The sequence below is a fragment of the Fringilla coelebs genome (assembly GCF_963513975.1).
Source record: "Fringilla coelebs genome assembly, chromosome: 3".
Classification (NCBI taxonomy): Eukaryota; Metazoa; Chordata; class Aves; order Passeriformes; family Fringillidae; genus Fringilla; species Fringilla coelebs.
The window spans coordinates 31,045,917-31,070,717 of record NC_140030.1 but is presented as its reverse complement, the minus strand read 5'-3'; the positions used below and the strand labels follow the sequence as shown (position 1 = coordinate 31,070,717).

Here is a 24,801-nt window from a genome sequence, read left to right as displayed (position 1 = left end):
TTATAGTGTGCTGAAAGCATGTTTCTGAGTCTGTGTACTACTACATGGTGCCTTTGGGTGTTAGAGACAGAAATCAGATTTTTCTCTCACCCACAAACACATATACTAAAAAGAGGAACTTCATGGAGATACATCTATTTTGGGAGAGAAAAAGAGCAAAAAGATATTTTCTCAAATGTTTTTTAGTGGGTGGAGTAAGAGTATAAGAGTTTTCTTGAGGAAACAATGTGAAATATCTCTGTTTATTCCTTGAGAAAAAGTAATCATTTCTAGAACCATTAGAAATGTATGCATGGCTATACCATTTCAAAATTAACTAAGGCCTCTACTACTTAAACAACTTTTTCTGCTACTTAAGCAATATAACAACTGTAGCTATATTGATCTCAAATACAGTAAATACGTCTCTGCACACTGGGATGCTAAAAGAAACTGCTGCTTCTAAAAATGCTACATGTGATTTTCTTCCACTCATAACAAGTTTCTCAAGATTTTCAAGTATGCTATAAGCTTTAAAAAAAGGAAAAACATTGAAGAAAATGTAGATGTAGTTTCACACTTATTTTTGCATTGATTGAAATAGTGATATTTCAAACTGATCTTTATATCCTAATGACTCTACTTCCTCAAATAAAATCATAATTTTGAAAGGAATAAATATAAAATATAATAAAGTCTAAAGAGAAAGGATTGAAAAAAAAACCTATAATGCATTGAAACAAAACCCTTCATAGCAGTACACACAACATTGTTTTATTTTGGATTGGTTCAGGCCAAAACCAGAGAGAGACAAAGAATTCCACACCGTTGTGTAAAAAAGTAATGTTGTAGTAGTTGGGGCACTCAGTCAAAATTTTAAGGCAAATCCCTGTCAGGGTTAATACAGGCTGGGGAATGACAGTATTTTTCCTTATGGCAGCTGTAAAGTTACAAGGTTTTTGGTCTTCTGTGGACAAAAATTGGAAGGATGCATCCCAAACAAGATCAGGATTTTTATTTTTTCATATTTCATTTGGAAGGCTTATTGCCAACTTAAGCATAAATCTAGGCTTTTAAATAACTTGGGTTTTGTTCCTTAGCAATTGAAACAGAAGATCAGAACATAATTGGAAAGGCATGTGATGGAATAAATCATTAGACTTCGTGCTTTGTAGACTTAAAGAGTGAAGAAATGATGCATTCCAAGTATCTCTGTCCTACACATAATATAATGGAACATCATTAATTTTGAATTACTTATGAGAATGAGAAACAACATTTACATCAGAATGGCAAAATCTTGCACTGCTTATAAATCTGGCCCACTTCAAAATTAAGCAAGGCTGCATTTGAACTGATGAGCAAGTAAAGATTTACTGGAAATCTAACCCTTCCCTTCCTAGGTAGAGCAGAGGGGCATTGGCCTTTGCCATTTCTTGCCTTTTCCCTGTCTTGTTATCCTTTTCCAATCACAGCTGCATTTGGCCTTACACCAGAGTCACCACAATCTGTCACTTTTTTGGCTGTCCAAGCTCCCAGTTAGCACCTCCCAGTAACCGCTATGGCAGATGCATTGGTGGTTCAGACAGTGGAAAGTTTCTCTTCCTTCTCAAAGCACAGTTCATCCAAACTGATGAGCTTTTCCTTCTGAAAGGTTTCTGCACATGCAGCTCCAGTCGTCCTGGGGTACCATGCAAGAGAAGCAAGGCTGACACCCTTGGGCTGACAAGGTTCGGTAGCTGGGTACTCCTGAAGGTTTTTACATCTGTGTGTGCCTGGGTGGTTACACCACTGGAACAACGAGGTTCACACAAATGGCAGGAAAAGAAAATAAGAGGTCATCCAGAGCAAGGTTTCTGTTAGTCAAAGGTCCTGGAGGACGCTAATCAACAGGGTTGATGATTAAGAAAATTAAGCCTACTTTGTAAAATCCAGCACTTCCCTGCTCCCTGACCCCCTTTTTGTTATCCAATTAGGAGACATGATTTGTGGAAGCTGTTTACATTAACTTGCTTCTCAGGCAGTTTGTAATGACAAGGATTTCCCTAAGCATAACATTTTAACAGCAAAAAAAAGTTTATATAATAGTTTTCTCACTCTTTAGCATAACTGCTTATTAAAACTGAAAATAATTTGCTGATGATGAAGCAGGTGCCTTCACTGTAGACTGCAACATTGGGGAATTAGAGCTATTTTTGAAATTAGGAAAATGACCAAAGCTGAGCACCCTCTGCTGATCTAGGATGCTTCAGGTTATTTTGCAATGTGTAAATGAGCTGAGGCTTGGATATAAAAAATCCACCCACAAGACAATGCCTCTGCTCTTATTTTAATTATATTTCTTGTATGGGAATGGCAATTTTAATTATTCTAAAGGCTAATGAAGTAGCACAACAGAGCTGCAGACTGATGTGAGGAGCTGCCTGCCTTGAGGTCATAGGAGAACTGTGAGCAACAGGCATTGTCAGAAGTTGGAGAGATGGACAGGAACAGACCAAATGAATCCCCTGAAATAAGCTTTAGTAAGGCCACAAGTGCTTCCCTTCTGAAGACATCTGTGCAGTGTAGCTGCCCTGCAGATCCTTATCTGGTGTGTAGATCAGCAAGCCTCACTACACTAACACAACAGCAGAGCACGAGGAACAATGTCATCTGATACTGCTTGGGATATATCCCCTCTTCCCTAAAATCTCATAAACAGGCAAGCCCAGTGTTTCCAAATCAGGGAAGTCCAGTGTTTCCAAATAATTTTGAAAGGAGGGAGAATAAACATGTTCTCATACTTTAATTTATGGCAGACTGGCTTAAGTATGTCACCAGCTGCTGAAATATCTTCATGGTGACACATGAATACTTAATACCATCCAAATAGCAATGCTTTATTACTCATAGTCAAAGATTGTTTTGTCATTCAATTAAAGCTAGAACAGAACACCTCAGCTTATCAACAACATGAGTCTCTAAAGCCAAAAATCCCCCCCCTACTGATTCCAGGTACTAAGCTCTAAAGCTGGGCTGTACACTTTAAAGATGCCATTGGGTGTGAGGGGAAGCACAACACTGGTGTGTCTCAATGAAACTTGACAAAGGTCTGGGCTTTAAATAGTTATGATGCAGAAGCTGGTGTAGGACTACAGGCAATTGTGTTATACTGGCCTTTTTCCAGATAAAAACAGCCAGGTAAGAATACATGCATGGTATAAATCATTATAAATTTGAACACATTTGTGTTATTCCTGGTTCAGCACTAAAAAGAGGGGATCTTTGGTCTAAACAGCTAACAAGCATATCTTGGTGTGCATACACACACTTAAGAAAAAAAAGTTTTAATTCTTTCCAACTGCAGTTGAACAGAAGGAGAGACATCCATAAATCTGAAAATATAACCCAGAATAGAACCTATTAGTGGCATATAAATCACAACCAGAGACTTCACTTCAGCTCCCAGTGTAATACAGAATAAGCATGAAGTGAAATTTATGCACCTTTTTATCATTTATCAGTTTTATAATGGATGTGATACTTTTAGAGCACTTGATTTTCCATATTATTATTAAGAATTTCCATGTAGATTCTACATTGAAAAGAGGATTATTGAGAAATCAGTTTTGTGCCTTTTAGTCAAATACACAGCTACAAATCTATTGATATAATATTAAAATCCCAGTTATATGCTTAATCACGTGTTATATACATGACTTCTGGTATCCAACTCCCTTCGAGCTTTTAGTGTTTATACTTGACATGGCATCCATCAGTCATGCATCTTTTTTATTCCATTGCAAGAGAAAAAAGCTGTGAATTTTTATTTTAAATGAAACCAGTTTTGAATCACATAGTACAACCCAGCAGCAGAATTAGATAGATGCCATTTATTTATGTTTTTCATAATGTCTTATAAAGACAAGTATTTACCGTGTCAGTCACAATGTATTATTCCTACCACTGAAACCGTGCTAGCCTTCCTCAGCATCCTCTGCCTGCCCAGACCAGCAGACTCACTCCACATCAGCATCATGGGCCAGCTCTGGGGACCTGCTGGTGCCAGGGGAGCGAGTGCTGCAGGGCTGCACTGGCCATCACGGTTACTGCCAATGCCACGTGGGCAGTTTGCAATTCGCACCTGCGGGCAAACAGCTCCCAAAGCTCCTTCTGGTGCACATGGCTCTTCCAGGGACACTCTGATGGTCACTGAATCCCCTCTTTCAAACTGGGAAAAGGGGAAATGGGAAATTCTGACTTCTCCATATCTATCCTGCTCTTTCCTAGATGCTGCATCACCTTTAAACGGTGTTTTCCAGCCATTTGTGCTCGCTGCCTTGTGCCATACCATTTGTTTGTGTGTCAGGTGTAACTACACATCTAAGAGAATTCCTTAAAGGAGATGATAGCATAAAAGTCATGTTATAGAAAAATTTTCTACTTTCCAAAAGTTTTTTACCCTTCTCTGTGCTTGTCCAGATTTTCTTTCTCTTTAGTGAGATAGCAGTGATAAATTGTCTAATATTGGTTTTAAATTTATCCTCATATTGAAAACAAAGAACCTCTGTACAGCTGTACCCAGGCTTTGCACTTCCTTTGTGATTTCTTCACGCATTTCTTTCTGCTGCAGTCACATTTCTGATGTCACATTAGAGGCAGAGGTTCAAGCACATGTCTCTGTAGCAACACAGATCCAAAATTTTCCTCTTGAAATGTTTCTGAAGAATTTTGTATCCTTTCTCTGTCTCAAACAAGTGTAGAACAGGCATCAGAACTCTGAATACCTCTATGCCCTGGCATCCCCATTGATTTTGTATTGATGCAAGGGGTTTAGGCTAATTGTTATGGCTGATCACGTGCATGTCAATTAACTGATAACATCTGACATGCTGTACTGCAGAATAGGACAGCATGTTCATTCTTTTATTCTTTGGCTTTAGCATGCTTGGAGTTGTTAAATGCTGGAGAATCTGAAAATGATATCTGCACTGTTCTTTAAAAATTACTTTTTTTTGCAATTTCCCAGGTGTCAAAGTTCATTAGGAGAACTTCCCTAGGTGTTCAATTGTGCAGTTTTTAACCACTGGGAGACCTAAGTGCATCTCAGTTGATATATACTGAAATGTTACTGATACCAAAATTTTCAGAAAACAACTTTAAGAAAGTGTTTTCTGACAGTTTCCAACTTTTTACAAACTGGTCCTGTTAGGCAGTCAACCCAATCAGCCAAAATGTTCGTGCATTTATATTCTTAAAAATATCACCTCATCAAACACTTCTGCTACTTGGACAAGTATTTGGTCACAATATTTTTATTCAGTTCCTTAAGTTCTGTGAAAAAATTATTTGGTCCCCCTTTTTCAGTTAAATAACTGAATTTTGAGAGCCAGTGAACCAAGCCTTGTGTTTCACACATTATGACATTCACTGACTGTTTTGCAGTTTTTCCTATTACATTTTTCCAGGCTTATGGAATTTTGGTCTTGGAAAAAAGAAAACATATATATATATATATCTTTGTGAGCCATACACTTCCTGTGATCATATCTTCATGTGGTACAATTACCCAATTCCTGTCTGGTTCAGACGTGACACCAAAGTTATTATTATTGTCCTGTCCATAACATACACCCTTTCCTTAGGTACTTCACAGAAGACTAAAAGTTTAAAATGGCCAGTATTTATTTTGCTAATTTACCTTTGTAATTCACCCACAACTCAGGGTCCTCAGGACTGAACTTAGTTCCACTCTGTGTCTGTGTATTTACCATATTTTTCAGTATCTGTACTGCCTCAGTGTGCGACTCTGAACTTCATATCAAGTGTTTGCAAGTTCTCTTCACAGTTTAGTTACACAAAACAATCCTTTTCCAGCCTGAGAACCAAGAACATAGTTTCTTTGGGCCCAAAAAGTACAACCAGCAGCGAATTGAAGAGAACAGTCTGGGAGGATGGGACTTCATAACCTGAAGCTGTAATTGGACAATTAACCCAAACATGTAGATGGACCAAAATTTATAGAAGTGTGAAAACCTGTGCATCTTGGGTCCCTCTTGGGTCCGTCTTGGGCAGAGCCCTGGCCGGGCTCTTGTGCTGCCCAAGGTGTATCCTTTGAAGGCCTTTCAATAAATACCTACTTTATTCCTTTAACCCAATCTAGCCTCTGTTCCAGGTAGCCTCTCAAGGCATAAGCAGAGCAGGACAATCCCCTCCCTTCCCAGCTGGTGATGCTGTGCCTGATGCCCCCAGGACAGGGTTGGCTCTCCTGGCTGCCAGGGCACCGCTGGCTCATGTTCAATTGTCCATTGACCAGGAGCCCCAGGTCCCTTTCCATGGCACTGCTTTCCAGTATCCCATTCCCCAGTCTGTCTGCACATCCAGGGTTGCCCATCCCAGGTGCAGAATCCAGTACTTTCCATTATTGAACTTCATGTGGTTGGTGATTGTCCAGCCCTCTGATTTGTCAAGGTCTCTCAGCACAGCCTCACTGCCTTCAGGGGAATCAAAACTCCTCCCTGTTTTGCATCATCTGCAAACTTGTTCAGTATCCCTTTCCAGTCCTGCCTCCAAGTAATTTTTGAAGATGGTGAAGAGCACAGGGCTGGTGATGGAGCCCTGTGAGACTCCACTAGTGACAGGTCACCAGTTGGATGTCACCACATTCACTACAATTTTAGTGCCCAACCCATGAGCCAGTTGCTCACTCATTGCATGGTGTGTTTATCCAGCTGTGTGCTGGACATTTGCTTGAATTCACAGTTTTTAAACTGAGTCACAATCTGAACAGATTTCTGCTTTCACTTGAGGAAAGTTCACATTTAGACTGCAGCAAGCTATGTCTTCACATGCTCTGTCATGTCTCTGCAAAGAGATGGAGTGGTTTGCAGCCTTTCTGTGTTACTCAGATGCTGGATTTTCCCTAGATTTCCAAACAGCTTTCATATCACTGATGTGCTGCCTTCTTCAGCACTCTTTTCCTTTTGACATTTAATGGAAGAATTTTTGAGGATTTAATGTAGAATTTTTTCCTTACATGTTATTTTTAACCGTGTACTTTGGCTTTCCTCTGGGGACATATTCTGCATTTCCATTTGGCAAATCAATATTTCCCTGACAAAGGTCAGGTCTGAATTTCTGATAGAGTTTGATATCTATCCATTTTTACTATTGCAATCTAAACTGTTTCTTGCCTGTTTTAAGGAGGTAGCTCTTGATCTCCATATCAAACTCTAGCATGAAGCCATTAAAATTTAATATTGCAGGATCTAACATAAACTATTACAAATCTACATCTGCAGAAAATATTACATTTATTCCTTGGAGGTGATTTCCCATGCTACCTTGTTATCACTTAAAGTGATAAAACAAGAAAGACACGTCATGGGAAGAGCACTTGTGTAAGGAATGTTGCTTACTTGTCCTTAAAGGAAGTCCAAGACAGCTGGTTTAGTTTTTTAGCACAATGTGTTGATCAACCTAAAAGCAGATATGCTTTTCCCTCCTTAAATAATTATATCCTTATTAATCTGAAGCCTGCTACCCCATCAGTGACATCTAGTCCTCCCCATTTTCTCCATTTATATAGGAACTGATAACAATAAAATAGTGTAATGTACCTATTTAGAAATTCAACACTGGCTTTCTTACTACAGGTTTGCCATTTTAATATTGAAATTGTACTAGTTCATGAACTTGTTACATCTATCACTACTTGTGGTTTTGCTATTTCCATTCATCTTTCTTCACTGCACATTGCCACCCATTTCCCTATATATACCCTGTTCATTCAGAGGAATGGAAAACAATTTTGTGGATGGCATTTCATCCACCAGCCACTGACCTGTGGCAACTCCAGTGATCCTAACATTGCACATCAAATACAGGTTTCTTCAACTGATTGGTAGTTCTGCTCTGGCAGTGACAAAATCTCTTGCTTTCTACTGCATTTGCTGCTGAATGCTGTAGCACTTGAGGTAACTGTTCATAGTTATCCTATCTTCTTCAAGTGATTCAGTTATAAGATTATTTTTTCCCTGATTGTAGATCACATATGCAATTTTAATCATCTTTAGTCATCAAACCCATTTAAGCTTTCCCAGTAGCACCTAATATACTGCAGTTTTAATTACAATGGAAAAATGATTCTGTTCAATGTGTGACTTTCAATCTTTTCTTTACAAAGGTAATCTCTGCTTAATACAGAAGAATAAAAGAAAAGAAAGGACAGAACATTGCTAACAATACAACCAATCCCAGAACCATATCAATAATAGGCTTATGCCAGGATTGAGACATCTTTATTCTCTGACCTGTTGAAGTGTACTCATCATCCTGAGCATTGTTGACAATATATAGATACCTCCTGCTGACAATACATAGATATCTTGAGAGTTTTATGTGCAGTGCTGTGTTCTGTTGTTAGGAAATAATTTTTCTGGTTACTTTCATCTCTCTCTCCATAGCTACAGTGTGTACTTGTTTGTTATAGAGCTTTGCTGGCTGGTTGGAAGTGCCAACACTGCTTTCTGAGAGAAGAATTAAGCTTTGAGGACAGTCACTGTTTATAAGAACTCCATCTTTTTATTTAAATTTTTGCTTTCTGTCAGACTTCCTCATCATAACTTTTAATTTCAGCAAAGTGGGTCCAACATTTAAATTTCCAGTGGAGAGTCTGTTCTGTTTCTGCACAAAGATTCACAAGCAGTTGTGATGGACTCTTGCCCAAATTTTTGTAACAACAGTCAGCTCGCACCTGGTCAAATCTTTATACATAATAGGAGATCATAAATGTAAACAGCAAAGATGTGAAAATATTAATATTTGTATGGTAAGAGTATTTTCAAAGCTAACAGGTAGTTTCTTATGACATGGTCAAATTGTTTTTTGCTCATCTTATTAGAATATTAGTGTACATGAATCCAAACAAGACTGAAAATATGAAGGTTTTGACCTCATCAACATTTTAGCTCCTCCTCTTATTCTGTCTTTGATAACATCAGTGTTGTTTATCTAATGCAATTTTTCAGAGATTTCTATGAGGAATTTTGAAATTTCAAAGCTAAATTTTGATTTGGAAAATAAAATGCTAGAAATCAGTATTTCTTGAGAAATACTGATTTTGAGTTTCAACAAACTCACTGATTTTTTAACTCAGGGATAAATTAATCTGTATTTCTCAGAAGAAGAGTCAAGAAAATTCCACTAATATGGTCTATACCTTACTGTTGTTAGAAATGCATCTATAATTGAAATCTTTCAAGATCATTTTTTGGTTTTATACCTTGATAGCTGGTCTCATAGAGTCATCATTAAGCCCTTTTTCAAGTCTGGTGGTCTTTTATTTAAGCATGGCAAGAGGATTCAAGTGCTGGAACAATCTAAACTGAAAAATTATATGTTTTTTTTTAATTGAGCACTATCCATCTCCCTTTGTATAATCCACTCTGGCCAGCTCTACAATGCTGTAGCAGGCCTGTATGATTACATTCCTGTGGATGGACTTACTTCCTAGAGGAGAGACAAATTGAATATATGTTTACCTGCTATGGGACACTATACATTATGTTTTTAAATCAGTGTGCATCCTTCTTCTTTTGTGCAAAAATATTAGGAGGAAAAAATCCTGGAAAGATATTAATTGCTAGAAGCACTTGGTAGACTCTCCTTTTGTGTTCATGTATGTGACCACAGTACACGGAGAAACCAGCTTCATCCTGTGCCTGCTGTCTGTTTTGATATCTTTGGGAGCTATTTCTGCCTGAATAATGTGTTCCTAGAGTACATTTTCAGAGGCCTTTGTTCTACAAATCTGGGTACAGCTTTCTACACCAGCCATTTTCAGAGAAAACCACAAAACAGATTTGATAAAACCAGTCCTGCAGAAATTCACTTGCGTTTTTTGATCTACCCATCTTGATTAAAAATTAAAATTACAAAAAAAAAAGAGGATGCTTTTTCACTTTGAATAAAAATTATTTTTTTCCCTATAAATTCAATCTTGAGTTTTAAGCTACAAGTTCTAAGATAATCAAATACACAAATAATATTTTATGCCAGGTCAAATGAAGCATTAAACTGATCCAAGACCTTTTTTTTTAGTTCTAAATTAGTCAAATCTTCCTGAGTCAACCCAAATTATTTTATTAGTTTTCTTGCATTGACAGCAAACAAACAGAAGTGATCCAGAAATTCACATAACTTTAAGCTTTAGTTGAAAATGAACTTGAAATATAGGGAGTTTGGTCAAGAGAGTGAATGACCTCCAGTTCTAGATAATATTCCTTCTTGGCTATCTTCCCCAAAAGATTTGATTTTGCCTTCATAGCCTCAGTTTTAGTCCCCTCGTGTTTATTATTAGATAAAGTGCTAGCAAATGTACTTGTAGATCAGCAATACACCAAAGATTATTTTCTTGCTGTGTTAGTTGGATTCTTAAGCTGCTTGTGGTTTATTTTGATGCTGAAGTAGATTTTTATCCTACTGCCTGTCTGGGATATATCATTGCTACAATATCAGTGCCAGAAGTTGTGTGCGCAGATGAGGCTAAAGCATAATTTTCATTGTGGAGTTTTATCTGATGATCTCCTCCTCTTACTCTTATTATTTTTGGACACAAATCCAACCAAATTAATTACTGATTCAACAATCCAACGTTTACTGTATGTAACATGCACTTAACTTATCTGCATGACTTTCATGTTAAGCATAAAATTCAAGTATTAAAGGCGTTTCCCTTGACAGGTTTCCTGATAAGGAGAAGAAGCCTTGGCACACAATAGTACTTGTGTGGATGCCAGAATTGAAGCTGGGTCCAACACAACACAGCAGGGCAGGTTTGCCCCAGCTCTGGTAGCAGAGCTCAGGCATTTCTGCAGCCCAGATGAGTCCATTAACCTCTGCTGAAGCCCAGAAGCCCTCAGCTATCATTGCTTTCCTAAACAATGATTTGCTTTCAGCTATCCCAAATTGCATGTTTCTGAGAGAGTATTTGGGATGCAGTGATTAGGAGATATGTTCTCTGCTCCCTGGTAAGGCACAGATAAATGGAATTGACTGATTGGAGAAGAATAATCTTCTCAGCTCCTCTGGCCTTTCTGAGAAGGAGGAAAAGGTTTGCTCAGCTCATCTACACTTCCCTCTTTAATCTCCCTGTGCAACTGTGAATAGCTGCAATATGTCAAAAGCCAGCACACGCAGCAGCTCAGGTATTAAGTTGGAGGAACATTATATTAGCTTTTTAGCCAATTAACATGGCTGTAGGGGAGACCATCTGGAATAAATCTGCAAAACAAACAGTTCACAGAAACCCAGCAGGCAGCTCTATGGATTGTTATATTTGTACGGTACTTCATTAAAAAATAAACATGTATCTTCTATTTCAAGCACAGTGCACAAACAGTATTAAACCAGACCTGATAGGTAACACAGCTGTCTTACTAAATGACACATTTGGAAGGGCTGTGTGAATCACTGCAAGGAAAAGGTTGTGAAAACCCTAGTGACTGCAGTTAGGTATTGGCACAGCCAAAACAACTGCTCCTGAGTTAATGTAGAAATGTACTGTCCTCTTGCTTTGCGGTTGCAAAAGTTTGTTTTGGTAACACTGTTAATATCAGCCACTGATTCAGTATGTAGAGAACCATACATCAGCAAGCTGCATTAAGCAGTCAGCTTTTGCCTGCTTCTGGAACTTCATACTTTGCCGTGTTTATATTTTTCTCTATTAGACACCCCCAGCAGGAGATGCAAAATTAGTTGTCACTAGGTTTATTCCTGCCAAAGGTTTGCTGAACACCATAGGCTTTATTATAGAAATGCTGGATGAGGCTCATATTGGTGCTTCAAGGATCAACCATCCACCCTGCTCCTCCTTAAGGCGTATTCCTTGTTCAGAGGATGCCATGGGATGTACGGTCAGAACAGTTAGGAAGCACAAAGCTCATCTTTGAAGCCATAGCAGCAGGAAGCACAGAAGATTCCCTCAGCAGACACTGAGCAGCTCTGCTCAGCTGATGGACACCTCTGCAAGGACTGGTGTGCCAGCAATCAGAGCTCACCACACCTCTGCCCAGCACTGGGAGCAAGGCCAGGCATTCGCAGAGCTCCTGCACATTGTGGCTCCTGTGAGACCCGTGGCACAGCGCAGGGAGCCAGCCAGCTGAGGAATCAGCAGTGCTAAGTGTACCAACACAATCAACAAATATGTGGCTCACGGGAAATGCATATTTTATGTCAGAACAAATGGTATTTCTGTGACCAATTTGCATAAGTATACAGGAAAACGGATTACTTGTCACAAAAGCCTCTTCTATTACAAATAGGGTATTTTCAGACTAATCAGATTTTCCTGTTTTCCATACCAAAAAATCTTAGCAATTAGTGTACCAGTTACAATAATATAACTAGGTGTAGAACATTCAAACAGACTTTCATTTACCAAGTATTGCTCAGATTTGTAAATAATGGGTTTAGGAATGAGTGTAGGTTTAATTCTGACCATTTTTAGCTGATTTAATGCCACCTGATCTTTTCTACAGAGAAAGAAAAAGCACTAATATGGCTAGGAAGAAAAATGCAACATTTAGCATGGCTCTCCCTAATTAGCACTGCTAAGAAATCATCCAATGGAGCAAAACACCACATGCCTGCACCTAGCCTGCTCTGGACATTTAGTTCAGGTATTTTGATGCAGTGGCCCATTGTGCTGTAAAGACACAGCACACAACATAATTACCAGCCTGCTCATGCCATAATTAATTAGGGAGCTGCTCTGAAGACCAGAGCTTTTGGATATACACAGTGATGACAATTAAAATGTTGGCATTTGTCAACAGTTCACCTCAGGCGCTACCTAACAAGGCACAGCCTGCTGAATGCGTGGAACTGAAATAACCATGGTAACTCCGGGCGCATGGTGACGTTTTAATATCCACTACTGCCCGTCCTCAGGCCATCACTTGCAGAACTAAATGGCCCATCAAGAGGCAGAATGAATAAAGTGTCGTCCGTACAATGCATGAAAAATGTTAAGCACTTTTAGGGATTAAAGCCCTTTTCATTTACCTCAGAAGGGAAAAAGGAGAGATAAACATAATACAAAAGCAGGTATTATGAAGAAATAATGAAACTACCACATCCTACTGCGGCAACTGCTACTAAAATGTCAGTATCTACCAATAGCTAGCCCAAATCTGTATCTAAGATACCAAATTAATTCCTATTTTAAGTGCCTCTTACTACATACTGACTTTTTAAATGACAGCAGCAGTATCAAAGGTCTTTCATGCTCAGTCACTGCCAAACTGGGGTGGAAAATCTATCTGTTATAAACCACAGCAGTTCTCAAGAAAAGAAGGGGATCCACTGCCATATTTGTTAGCACTGTCTTACCATCTGACCTGTTTTAAAATAAAAAGATTGTGGAATCCTCTAATTTATCATTTTTTTGTCATTCTGAGGAAAAGTCTGATTTTTTTTTTAATATGCTCAGTTATTGTATTGTATTACTTCCTCCATGGCAAGGGAGAGGATTTGAATGTATACTAAAGTATCTGTAAAATTGTCTTGTATTTAGAATTTTCACTTACCAAAATGAAGAGACAACCAGAGGCAAGTTTTGTGTGTTCAGGAATAGTAGAAAACACGGACAAAATCAAGCAACCAAACACAAGGAGAAAACTGAAAAAGAAAGAATATTAATAATTGTTAATATTTTACAGTACCCTGACCCAGTCTCTATATTGTTTGTACTTCACCAACATTAATAAAAGTCTATCTCTGTACAGCCTTCATTCGTAGAGGGGAATACAGCTACTACTTAACTTAGTTCATTAAAGACATTAGAATAATAATGTTGTTGTTATAATAATAATAATAATGTTGTTAAATCCATATGCTTTAAGCAGCACTGCTAGAATTCAGATTTACTTGGGAAGACAGTCCAATATCCACAGATGTTACTTGTTGTATCACAATCCTGTACTTTTATGCAATCCAGATAATTTAAGTGTTTTTAAAGAGAGATCTCCAGTGGGAGGGTTGTTTCCCAGGTCTGAAAAATCATTTCTCCCTCAACTGACCACAAACCCCTTATGCAAAGCTGCATAACCTTACCAAAGAGCTCAGTTACATATTGCACCTATCTGTCCATCCGAAACAACCTCCTTCTGAGCACAGACTTAGTGTTCAAACTACCTGAAGTGAGAGGCAGAGCTATGGCATTGCTGTCCTCAGTGAACAGGCTCCATTCTGGGAGCAAACTTAGCATCATACAATCCACTGAAGAATTTAAAACAATTACACAAGCCACAAGCCAAGCAGTTACAATCAGGAAAACATGAGCACAATTTTCAGTTTGCATGAGCCTGTATGTTTCATGACACTGATGAAACACACAGGAAAAAAAGCTAAATCTTTTTGTGAGGAAGATCCAAACTAATGGTATCACTGCAGAAATTCTTAGGTATCCCATGTCTAACCCTTAGCAGTCACAGCACATGTCTGCAGACATGAACTGGCAGAACTGGCATTGCCTTGACACATATACTGTTGGTGGTAAGGATTATCTTTTCTTCTTGTATGCTTCACCAAGAATACTACTGTGCTAGTGAAACCATCTATGAACTGGATCAGAAATGAGGTTCACTTTACCCACAGTATCATGAACTGACTAATCAGCACCCAGTAATAACTGATTCTACCAATGTTTTGCTAAATTCCTTCTTAAAACACCTATCAGTCATGCTGCACATTGAGGCAACCAGCAAAGAGCAGGCCTTTGACTTTTTTCTGAATTGCTGGGACTCATTAGTTGATGTTCTAACCCACATGAATAGATATTGCAGTTATTGCAGATAAATATCCCTCCCTGACCTTATCTTGACCCATGAGCCTTTCCTTACACTTTCTCTCCTCCATCCAGCTGAGGAAGGGGAATGATAGGGAGGGCTATGGTGGGCACCCAGTGTCCTGCCAGGGTCAATGCACCACACTGTGAAACCTCTGCCCCCAGAGATTGCAGAACTTGGCTGAAAAAGACCATGGTCTGACTTTGAAGTGAGCTCTGCTTTGAGAAGGAGGTTGGGCTGGAAGACTCACAGAGGCTTTTTTCAACCTACATACTTCTGTGTTTCTAACTACTGGATATAACATTAATATATTATTGCATTTGCATACACATGAGCTTCAGGAGTTATGACTACTTTTTCCCACAGAACATACAGACTTCCCATAGTGATGTAATAGAGGAGTGCTATAATATATCCAATACATTACATGAAAACATAACTCTAGTCTTCAGAATTTCTAGTAGAAAATCTCTCTGCAATGCAATAAGACTTTGGAGGAATATTTTGTAGCATATCACTTAACTGCTGGGGAGAAGTTCTACTCTGAAAATGAAAGATGATGGGAGCTTGCATATAAATGCTATTAAGAACTGTAAATAAAACAGTATCCAGGAGGGTAAAGTGCGCATTTGGCATACACCACTGGCAATCTTATCTTCTAGACTGGAGAAAGGTGAAGATCAACACATACTTCAAGATTTAGTAAAAAACTCATACATGACTCGTGCAATCCCAGGCACAAGTACAGACTGGGCAGACAATGGGTCAAAAGCAGCCCTGGGGAGAAAGACTTGGGGGTGTTTCTGGACAAAAAGTTCAGCATGACTTGGGAATGCTCACAGCCCAGAAGGTCAACCACATCCTGGGCTGCATCAAAAGAAGAATGGCCAGAGGATGAGGAAGGTGATTCCCCCTCTCTGCTCCTGCACCTGGAGTGCTGCATTCCTCCCTGGGGCCCTCAGCACAAGAAAGACATTGACCTGTATGACATGTGCCAGAGGAGAGCCACTGAACTGATCACAGTGCTGGACCAGTTCACCTGTGAAGACAGCCTGAGAGAATCAAGGATCCTTGATCCAATCCCCTCAGAAGTGAAGGCTCCAGGAAGCCTCCCTTACATTGCCTAAATGGGGCCTGCAGGAAAGCTGGAGAGGGACTTCTCACAAGGGCATGTAGTGATAGGACGAGGGGCAAGTCCTCAAGCTGAAGGATGTAAGATTTAGGTCAGATACTAGGAAAAAATTCTTTACTGTGAGGGTGCACTGAACAGGTTACCCAGAGAACTTGTGGATGCCCCATTCCTGGAGCTGTCCAAGGTTGGAGGATTCTCTGAGCAACTTGGTCCAGTGGAAGGTTCTCTGCCCCTGTGGCAGGGGGGGTGGAACTGGATGATCTTAACATTCCTTCCAACTCCAAACCATTCTGTGATTCTATTTTTCTATGATTATGGGATTCTATGAAAAGTGACAAAAATCCATCTTGTGAGCAATTTTTCTCCCCATCACTTCACTTTATAAAAATGGAAAAATCTCATAGAACATTACTGGAAGTTTCAGCTGCTACAGCCTTCAGATGCAATCCCCCTATAATTACATCCTACTGACATAGGCATAAATGCGGTTTCTTCTCATTAAGGCTTGCATGGAGGGCAAAATAAAATTAAGTGACTAAGAATTTACAGCAAAAGAATGTAATTTCCTCTTGCTGAATTTCTTTAGACCTGAATCAATTAAAATGACATTTGCTTACTTCCTTTGTGTTTAGGTATTACAAATCTCTTGTTTGATTTTATTCCTGTAATACCAACTAAATCGGAAGCCCAGTTGTACTGGTTCTTATCCAAACACACAATACCAGTTTTCACTTGGAGGAGATTTCTTATAGCACAGTTATGGAAAACAGACACAGCAGGAAAAAATAAAGTTTCTTGTTCCCGTATCACAGTTGGAGACCATGGCACAGTAAAGGTAAGGGACTTGCCTAAGGCTACACAGAAAGTCTTTACATGTGCAATAAACCTGATCCTTTTAAGTCTCAGCCCAGTCCTACACAAAACCATCATCCATTTACCCACCACTTGCTTTCCACAGTCTGTCAGGACTATGATTTGGAATATCACTGTGGGCAAGATGTTTATTCACAATAGATGGGAAAAGTGAGTCAGGAGAGGGAATAAGTACAGTTAAGCAGTGTATTAATCAAAATAAAAGCAAATATTCAGGAAAGCCAGGTGCAGTGTGGATTAGCACCTGGTTGACATAGTTCTGCAGTTTATCCATGAAAAGCAGAAACAATCCTCACAGCAATACATAAAATATGTCTTGGAAAGAAATTTTTCCAAAATTCTATAACTCTTGCTCTCAGTTTTTCCAGAAGCTCAAAAGGGCATGGAGCATCATCATTACTAGTACTAGTACTACTACTATTATTATTATTATTATAGAACAAAATAAAAATGTTTGTATTTATCCACCCACATATTCAAATACTGCCCATCAGTCCCTCATTCCTCCCTCCAACACTGAACACTTCTTTCAGCGCCACTCACACATTATGTCTAAAATTAAACTGTAAGCACTTTTATGGAGGGGAGAAACCCAGTCCTACTAGCCTGGCAAAATGAAAAGCATACATTTAGGTGCTGTAAAACACAACACTAGAAACAAAAGCGGAATATTTTCCATAGTTTATATATCACTGAAGTGCTTTTCCTTCAAAGTAAACTAATAGTGAGGATTCACTTGCTACGTTTTTAGTTCAGTCTGTTTACTCAGGCCACACAAAGGAAAGCACCTCTCCTTTTTCCCAGCTGGAACTGAAGACATGAAGGCTGCAGCAACAACTTTCACCTGGCTGAATGTTAAATGAGGATCTGCCCAGCAAAAAGACGTCCCTAAGGTTCAAACATCACAGTGGTGAAAGTTTATCAGAAATTGTTCTTTCCTATTATGAATTATTTCTCCAGTGTCTGATGAAGTGTAGATGATTGCATTAAGCCCTGGATAGTAATTTGATAACCCTCAATAGAAGAAAAAGCATTTTCCCATGCCATCATTTGAACTGTGTGCTACGATACATGCTGTACGAGACCATGCTGCTGTAGGTAGAGAGTAGTAAAAAGCAAAACACAGAGCAATTATATTTGGCCTCTAGTGATTCAGTCTGGATCATATAATTGTTCAGGCTGAAAAAAACAGATGGTTTTTCCTCGTGCATTCAGTATCAGACAGTAAAACATATGCCTTAGGCAGCAACTTCCCATAAAATTATTCAAGTACTGCCATAGCCTTGTATTTTATGAAAAGCAGCAACTTCCATTTTGTTTCAGCAGCAATCAGTTTTGTTGCAGATCCTTTCATCTTATTCCCCTTCTCCTGAAAGCATATACTAATTGGAGAAAAGCCAGTTTATGAAAGTTAATATAAGTCAGAAGCTTTGATATTTAATCAATCTGCCTCTCATAAACTTTTCTAATTGGTTAATTAGGACCTACCAATTCTCCATTTATATAATTTTCAGCAGAATTTTACTACTGTTTGATTTAAGGTCTGTTTGTGTGGAAGAGCATGCTCAGCTTAAAGCAATTGTTAAAACATTACTCAAGGAGTATCATGAGGAGAAAAAACACACCCTGGGAAGATCTTTAAGAGCTATTTTGATGCATAACTTACTGCTAGAACTAAAATAATCAAAAATTAAACATCTGCAAACTTTTGTGGCCTGTTCTGTAAATAATAAAAATATATCACTGTTAAAGTGGCATAATTAAGCAATTAGACCACCAGAGTTATTTTCCAGTATTATTTAAACTCTCATTTAATTCCCATACAGGTAAGGGCATTCAGGATTATGACCAAAACTGTTTGCACACTGTTGGCAGTACCATTATTTGGATTTTGTATGGAAGGTAGAATATGTTTGAAAGCTTTTGCTAACTACAACCAAAAAGTAGTTCTTACTTTTCTCCCTTGTATACTAATGCAGTTACTTGCAAATTTAAAGGAAGTTGTTTGCATTCACGAGGTCTCAGTCTTCAAAAAAGTTATTTGAGCTCCTCCATAAGTAATTCTTTCAACAGCTAGGGGCAGTGACCATGCTTTCTTGACAGTGATCAGGATCTTGCTGAGTTGAGTACCCAGGTGCTGTCTTTACATGATTTTTAATCCTGGAATGCATAAAAATCTGTGTGAGGCATTAGATAAATAAATGTGGTGAAGATTATACTGGGTGGATAGCATGAATAGATACATTATATGGGTTTAGATAAATGGGTAAAATACCCAGACAAAACCCTATTAAAAAAAGAAGGAAAGACAGTCTTTCATAAAACTGTTACACTTTCATGGGGACTATTAATTTTGGTGAACAATTCTCACAAAAAGCAAAAAGACAGATGTGCCTTGGCTAGATGTTATCAGCACTCTCAAGCCTCTTGATGTGTGAAAGGGAGAATTTACAGATTCAGTATCCCATGCAGCTGCAGGGGAAGACAGAAGAAAAAACATCATCTCCTGGGCCAGGAGTTACTTTTACACACAAACACAATTTTCAAGGCACCAGGTTCCCACAGAGGAGGAATTATGCATCTTGTTGATCTGAGAGCTGGTGGACCGCCTTCCATCCCAGAGCAGACGTGAATGCTCAAGGCAGCACAAACCTGACAGCAGCCTCAGCCCCTGGGCCCTCCCTGGTGCCTCTGAGCAGAGTTATCAGAGCTGGGTGGGAAGGCCCTCTCTGAAAGCATATGGAAAAAGAAACACTGAAGCATTTTCCTAGCCTCAGAAAGAACTGAAAATGAAAACGTCACCAGATCAGGCGTGAGACGGACATTTACACAGGTCCTGCGGTATCTCCCTTAAAAAGTAATCTTTTCAACATTCCTATAAAACAGATAATGCACTGCTGACATGGTGGAAAAGAATACAGTTTAACAGTTTTGATAGTGCAAGCCATGTGGATTAAATTTTCCATCATTTATAGTTTCAGTGTGACTTGTTTATGCAAGAGAATGAGATATGACAAAGGTTATTACAATTTGTTAAGAATGTTTGACAAAAGCTGCATGGAGAATAAGAGTTCTTCCATAGAAAAAACTCATAAATTTCTTCTGTAGACTTCCTTTAAAATGACTTGCACTTCAACCTTTTGTTCAAGTGGAAGAGCGCAGCATGTTGAGGGCTTGATACTGCGCTGCCTTCTACCCAGAAATAGTACAGCCCTGGCCATGGAGAGGTAGAGTATGAAGACCTCACAGCCTTAGAGTGGGAAAATAAACTGGATAGGAATCCTAATAAATAATTTTTCAGAAGAAAAAAGTATTGCAGCAAGCCTGTCTTTTTATATATTCTTTCTTTGGGTTACTTGCTACCTTTTTCAGAAATATAGAAATTTGAATGGAATTTCATGTCTGACTTCTTTGAGAACTGATCATACTGAAGCAACTTAGTTAGAAAGGTGACTTTTGTCAGGTTTTAGTGGATAAATTTGGTTTTAAAAATATTTTTCATTCCAACGTGGGATGATTTACTCTCTCTAAAAATTAGAACAATTTATCAAGAATCAAACAGTTTACATTTGCAGTGTGAAAAAAAGTGTTGTCAACCTAAATTGTTCTTTTCTGGCATATTTTTAAGGAATCGTATTTTTAGCAGAGTCTGCTAAGTGATTGTATTTGGCTTCTATTGACAAAGCAATGAAGAAGCTATAACAGGAGATGATATCAAAACAAAGCAAATCAAATAGCTCAGGTACCTATGTGCCACAAATGAAAGTGTCATTACATGAACATTTGGTAATCCATTCCATCATGGACAAAGCATAAAACATCAAGATAAGTTTCTGCAGGGTTCTAAAATAGGAGGCATCGTACTTCCTTGAGCAAGCACATTCACTCAAAAGAAAAGAAAATAAAAGAAAAGAAAACAAGAAATGCTTTTCCTTAATGCTCAGAGATACTTGTGACCTAGATATTTTCTATTTTAATTTGCTTCAACAGGAGATAAAAGAAAATTAAGAATAAAGCATGTGTTCCTCCAGATTTTAACTATTTTAATGATTGGGAAGCTCTATACTGATTTACCTCAGATCTGTAGAAAATGACAAAATGATCCTTTTATCACTCTCAAAAACATAGGTCTTTTTGTAGACCAATATTTTCAAATGTGAATGCTTAATTTAGTAAATCAAATCTGTATTTAGACAACTCTGTAGGTTTTTAATTTTGCATCCCATAGCTCCAACACCCAGTGACAAGTCTGGTAGCTTACATTGCAATCTTTGCTTGACCACAGATACGTCGCAAGAAAATTAATTAAAAATAGGAATAGAAACGATGTTGTCTTTAACACTGAGCACAGATTGCAGAATTTCTATAATTTTTTAGAACATATACAAAATTAAGAGAAAAACTTTATTATAATGAAATAGAGAAAATTTAAAGAATTACAGTATGAAGCTGGGGAAGTGAAGACCACTATATAACTTTTTTTAAAAATAATTTTTCTATTTCAGTTTAATTTTTTAAATCTTTTTTCACAACCTAGGGCAAAGGGAAGTACTCAAATAACCTTTATCTGTAAAAGTGTTTGCTCATGTACTGTATTTAGATGCCTTGCTAATGAGAAAAATAATTCTTAATATAAGAAATGTATAGATGTGCTAGAAAGAAATGTGTTCTGTAATCATCAGCATAATCCGCTATAAAATCAGCTTTTTGGGTTTTCAGGATCTGAGATAAAAATATTGCCACTATCTTTGGTTGTTTTTTTTTTAAGTAACTGAGCAAACTTAAAAGAACAGAAGGATTGTAGGATTTCTGGGTATTTTTTATGCCACAAGAGCTGCCTGTTTGCTTGGTGCTCATCGGTCACCTTCTTTGCCTAATCGACCATCGGTGGCCAACAGTGCCAACACTGGCTTTGGCAGCTAAAGTGTTGGGAGAAAGATAGCCTGCCTGCCCTATCCTCTGGAGGTAATCCCACTCCCTGTGATTCAGCTGGATCCCTGAGTGATGTGGAAGGGAACGACACTCCCAATGGCTGCTGATGGTCTACACCATTAAATGCTGAGGGCTGCCATTAGAATGATTTTGGCCTGGGTAAAGAATCACTTTTCTAGTCAGTTTCTGGGTCTGGTCTGGGAGTTACCATGTATCTGGATGAAATCTTTTCTGGACTTGCCTGTACATCTTTTACTACGGATAGGTACTTCTGGATGTCAAGTAATTGTGTTGAAAAGACAATATCAAACAAGCCTATTTAGCAAATCAGCTGTAATTTACAGGGAGGATATTTCACATCCTGAGGATATATCACAGCACCAGCCTGCCAAAGTTCTAGAAGCATTTGAACAATGCTCTCAGGCACATGGTGTGATTCTTGGGGCTGTCCTGCGCAGGGCCAGGAGCTGGACTTTGATGATCCCTGTGGGTACCTCCCAACTCAGAATATTCTTTTCTTCTGCAATTTCAGTACTGTTTTACATCTTAATAAAAGGTAAAGATAGGGACAAAATCTATTGAAAATTTAATAATTCAAATTCAGGTTCCTGATTGACATATTTTAATAAAAACTTTGGATTAAGACAATTAGCCCAAATTGATTATGAGAGGTTGATACTGTGGGAATCACTCGAGTCAGCTGTGCATTTTCACCTAAAGTATTTCACCCTATTGAAGAGCTCTGGAACAAAAATCAATTTCCTAATTTCTCTTATTCTTCTCCTGTAGTATATTATATACTGGATTTTGCTCTGGTTTTGCATTTGCTTTTCATTGATATATAGTCAACAAGATTGACAATTAGGGAGTTTTGCAGGGGAAAGGACACTCAAAGGCAGTCACACAAAGATACTGTACTGTTGTACACGAGCAAATGGGATTTCTTTTCACCATATCTCTCAAGAAGGCATCTTAGCGACCCTTGGCTACTTCTACAATTTTTTATTCTTCCAGACATATGAACAAAGAAGTACCCACAAATTTTGCAGCTTTCCAGGCTGCAAAATAACACGGTGGTTCTGGCAGCAATGTTCAAGTTCCTGATACAGATGAAGAATCTATGGGATACTTGGCTTTGTATGGGGATTCCAAATTATTTGTTGTTATTAAATGAGGTCATCTCACATGTTAACCAGAATAGTAGGTAAGAAAATAAAGCACACTTAAAAAAATATTTATTTTTATATAAAAAAATATTTTAAGTGGAAACATCAGAACTTTGAGGTGTAATATACCACATTATTATATCAGCCTGTGGTGGCTCTGGGAGGAATCGTACAAAGTGATAAAAAATAAGAGATACTAATTAATCTGATCACTTTATGATGCTTCAATTCAGAGGGCTGATTAAGACAGGAATGACTTATCATATTTAATGCACTGAAATACAGAATAATATTTTTGACCACTCCATTGTGGAGTGTTAAAAAGGAAAATGAGGAGGCAAGAGCAAGTCTATCCTGAAAAAAACCCATATATTCATGATGGAAATTAAAAAAAGTGGTAAGCATAACAGTATTTACAAGCCCAGGCTACCTTATAGTCCCAATGTCCCTCACAGCTACAACAGAAATCTAAGCAGCCACAAATGCCATTAAATTTGGCAGAAATTTGCCATAATGTTATCAAGAATTACCATTTAAAAAAAATTTCTTCAATGTAACAAGATCTAGGTCTTCTTTCTCTAAATAAATTTACTTCTAGCAACTAATAACTGAGTCTTGGTTTTTGTTGCAACCTTACAGTTGACTTCAGTGGAAGCATGGCTTGCGTTGGGAATTATGAGCTGACTCATAAATATCACCAGAGCAGAGAAAATCCTGTTAATTTCCTATCGTTTTCTCCCAGTAGTAAACAAGGATATAAATGGAACACAGAATATTTTTCTAACATAATGCACTGTTAGTATTAAACTTAGTTCTAAGAATCAATCACAGCACTTTAGCTCGAGGGTGTTCAGTTTTATACCACACCATTAGTCTTGTCTTCCTTAATCTAAATAAGTCCTGCACTTTCTGGAATCTGAAGTGCCCTTTCTTGTTGTTAGGCAGCAGTACTAACAGACCAGGACCTGATGGCAGAAGCATGTGAGATTGCAAAAGAAGAATCCCATCTTGCAAGGTTCAAATGACAATGAAAATTTCATGAGTTTAACTTACTTACAGCAACACTTATCTCCTCTCTGAGCTCATCCATATAATATTGACAGGAAAGAAACACAAAGTTTCAAAGCTGAGGGGGCAGTGGAGTGTCCACCTATTTTCTCATATGCCTAAGCTTCTTTGTGTTTAAAAGCAAAGAGCAAAACCACACTTTGTCAAGCACTGGGTCTTGCTGGAGAGGGTACAACAAACAGCTTGTGGCTTTGTATCACACACTGCTTTGAGAACAGAAAACTTCTTGCAGTGCTGTTTAGGTCTTGAGACCTAAAGGAAGATGTAACACTTTTCACAATAAGCCTTTACTCTGTCTGAGTCTCTAAAGTCAAAGCCCAATGACGTGACTCATTTACTCTATTTTTCAGGGTCTTTTATCTCATAATCACTCCAGCTGGAAAGAGGGTTACATAATTTCTTCCAGGCACCAAACAAGGCATTCTCAAGTCCCTGCAAGGTGGGGCTGCAGAGCACCAGCAGTGACTGCAGACTGAAGGGCAGCACCTCTGTGCCCACCTCTGCTGCTCACACCTCTGGCTTCCGCTGGCCAAAGCTGCGCTTATGCATTGCTTCGACAACAATAATGTTTCTGTTTCAATAATCACTTGTTTCATTAAATGCTGAGCTGCAAAGGCTCTGGAACAATTGCTGTGCTTATGCAGAATGTTAAATACATGAGTGATCACTTTTTTTCCATATGGGGAAAAATTTGCCCTTTGATCTTAAACACATTAAAGCTGCTGCTTGCCCGTTTGAAACAACGCGTGAGAGCGCTTTTACTTTCCAACATTTTATCTTGCAGTGGCTTTCGCTCTTTGCCAAAACTGCTCTGCTCAGAAAT

The 24,801-nt window shown here is 38.4% G+C and overlaps 1 protein-coding gene across 5 annotated transcripts in view; it reads right to left on the bottom strand.

Moving 5' to 3' along the window:
• KCNQ5 (potassium voltage-gated channel subfamily Q member 5) overlaps positions 1-24,801 on the bottom strand; it is a gene marked incomplete at both ends in the record, with an annotated part of 274,706 nt that overhangs the window by 68,058 nt on the left and 181,847 nt on the right. For all 5 annotated transcript variants that reach the window (XM_084203207.1, XM_084203203.1, XM_084203206.1 and 2 more), the window contains one exon: positions 13,548-13,638. In XM_084203207.1, coding sequence (XP_084059333.1) covers positions 13,548-13,638 — 91 coding nt within the window. The remainder of the gene's footprint in view (positions 1-13,547; positions 13,639-24,801) is intronic.